Genomic DNA, 1,573 nt, shown 5'->3' with positions numbered 1-1,573 from the left:
CTTGCAGCGGTCACGCGCATGTACAGCGAGATGAATGCGCGGGGGTTGCAACTTGGCTTGGCACCGCGGAGTTGGCGGGGAATTCAAGGAGCCGGGGCCGCACCGGACCGCAGCATCGGATTCCAACTGCTGCCCCTGCCCATGACGCATCGCACGCCTGGACCTGGGAGAGCAGAGCAGAGCAGGAGGCCCAGCCTCTGTCGCAAGGTGGCACATGCGCCAGCCCGCCTCGACTATGCATGCTCACGTACACAGCTCACTTCTACAGCTCCTGAGCAGGAAGGAATCCGGCCACCTAAAAGCCTCGCCGAAAAGTGGACTTTTTTGCCTCAGCAGCTCACCATTCTCCTTTGCAACTGCTGTCTTCTTCTTCTTCTTTTTGAGAAAAACGCTGTCATTTTTACAAGCATGGGAGTATAATCGAGCAGTCAAATATGTAGCTCAGGATTCATTTCAGATTTTGTTTCGTAACCACAACAGGAGTATATATATTCTGGCAAGGATAAATAAAATGCAGCACTAGTAGTATAGCAGTGAAAAAAATATTTTGTACACTCGTGGCATCGCCATCGATTCGTCTTCAACTCTCGATGGGCAACAATGAATGGGACAGCGAGACATTACTACGCCGCGCCGCATCGCCCGTACGCGCTGGCCGGCCGGCAACGGGGCTGCGAAGAAGGCCGGCGAGACGGAGCGGCAACGCGGCGCGACGGCGGCCGCAGCGGCCGGTCCGTCATGGGTGTTCAGTAGGGGCGCATGCCGACGTAGTTGCCGGGCGGGTCGTAGTTGCAGGTGATGAAGGTGCCGCGGCCGGCGTAGCACTCGACCATGGCGCAGCCCACGCGGGTGCTGCCGCGCCACACGATCTGCGTGTAGTGCCCGCACATGCCGCCGCTGCAGCGGTTGCTCCAGTAGTCGTACCGGGGCCGCTCCGCCAGCCACGCCCCGACGGCCTGCGCCGGCGCCCACCCCGTGCCGCTCCCCCAGAAGAGGTTCTCCCCGTATGGCCCCGACGAGTGCACCAGCGCGCAGTCCCCGCGCCGCGACTCGGCGTACGACCGCGCGTACGCCGCCACCCGCTCGTCCCACCTCAGCGCCGGCAGCCCCATCGCCGCCCGCGCCGCGTTCTGCTGGAACAGGAACTGCGCCCGGTAGTCCCCGCCGCGGGGGTAGCCGGCGTCGACGACGACGAGGAGGGCCGCATTGCACAGCGCGACGGCCAGGAGGGCGACGGCCAGCTGGGCTCGGGTACAAGTGGAGGAGGCCATTGGAGGTGGGTGGTGCTGCTGCTCTGCTCTGCTTACGGACGGGAGGTTGGTTGATATATATGGAGGCTTGGAGGCAGGGCAGGAAATCTTGTCAGAATATTTTTAAGATGCGTCGTTGGGGAGGCGAGGCCATGTTCCGCCATGATTGCGCGCTCTGGAACTGGAAGGAAGGTCTACCTAAAATGAAAATCAACCGGAAACAAATTAGCAGCAGCGGCTCTGTTCCGGGCGGTGCTTATTGAATTATTAGTGCTCCACTGGAATCAAATTGCTGCTAACTGATTAGTTCGTTCGTTGTAGGC

At 60.5% G+C, this 1,573-nt stretch overlaps 1 protein-coding gene across 1 annotated transcript; it reads right to left on the bottom strand.

The window, feature by feature from the left end:
• Positions 1 to 437: 437 nt before the first annotated feature.
• LOC119314382 (pathogenesis-related protein PR-1-like) lies at positions 438 to 1,347 on the bottom strand. Its single transcript, XM_037589103.1, has one exon. It carries the CDS (start codon positions 1,269 to 1,271, stop codon positions 747 to 749), a length of 525 nt encoding a protein of 174 aa, XP_037445000.1. The 5' UTR covers positions 1,272 to 1,347; the 3' UTR covers positions 438 to 746.
• Positions 1,348 to 1,573: the final 226 nt, after the last annotated feature.

This window comes from Triticum dicoccoides, chromosome 6A (assembly GCF_002162155.2).
Source record: "Triticum dicoccoides isolate Atlit2015 ecotype Zavitan chromosome 6A, WEW_v2.0, whole genome shotgun sequence".
Taxonomy (NCBI): Eukaryota; Viridiplantae; Streptophyta; class Magnoliopsida; order Poales; family Poaceae; genus Triticum; species Triticum dicoccoides.
The sequence above is the reverse complement of the archived record's forward strand: the minus strand, read 5'-3'. Positions and strand labels throughout refer to the sequence as shown.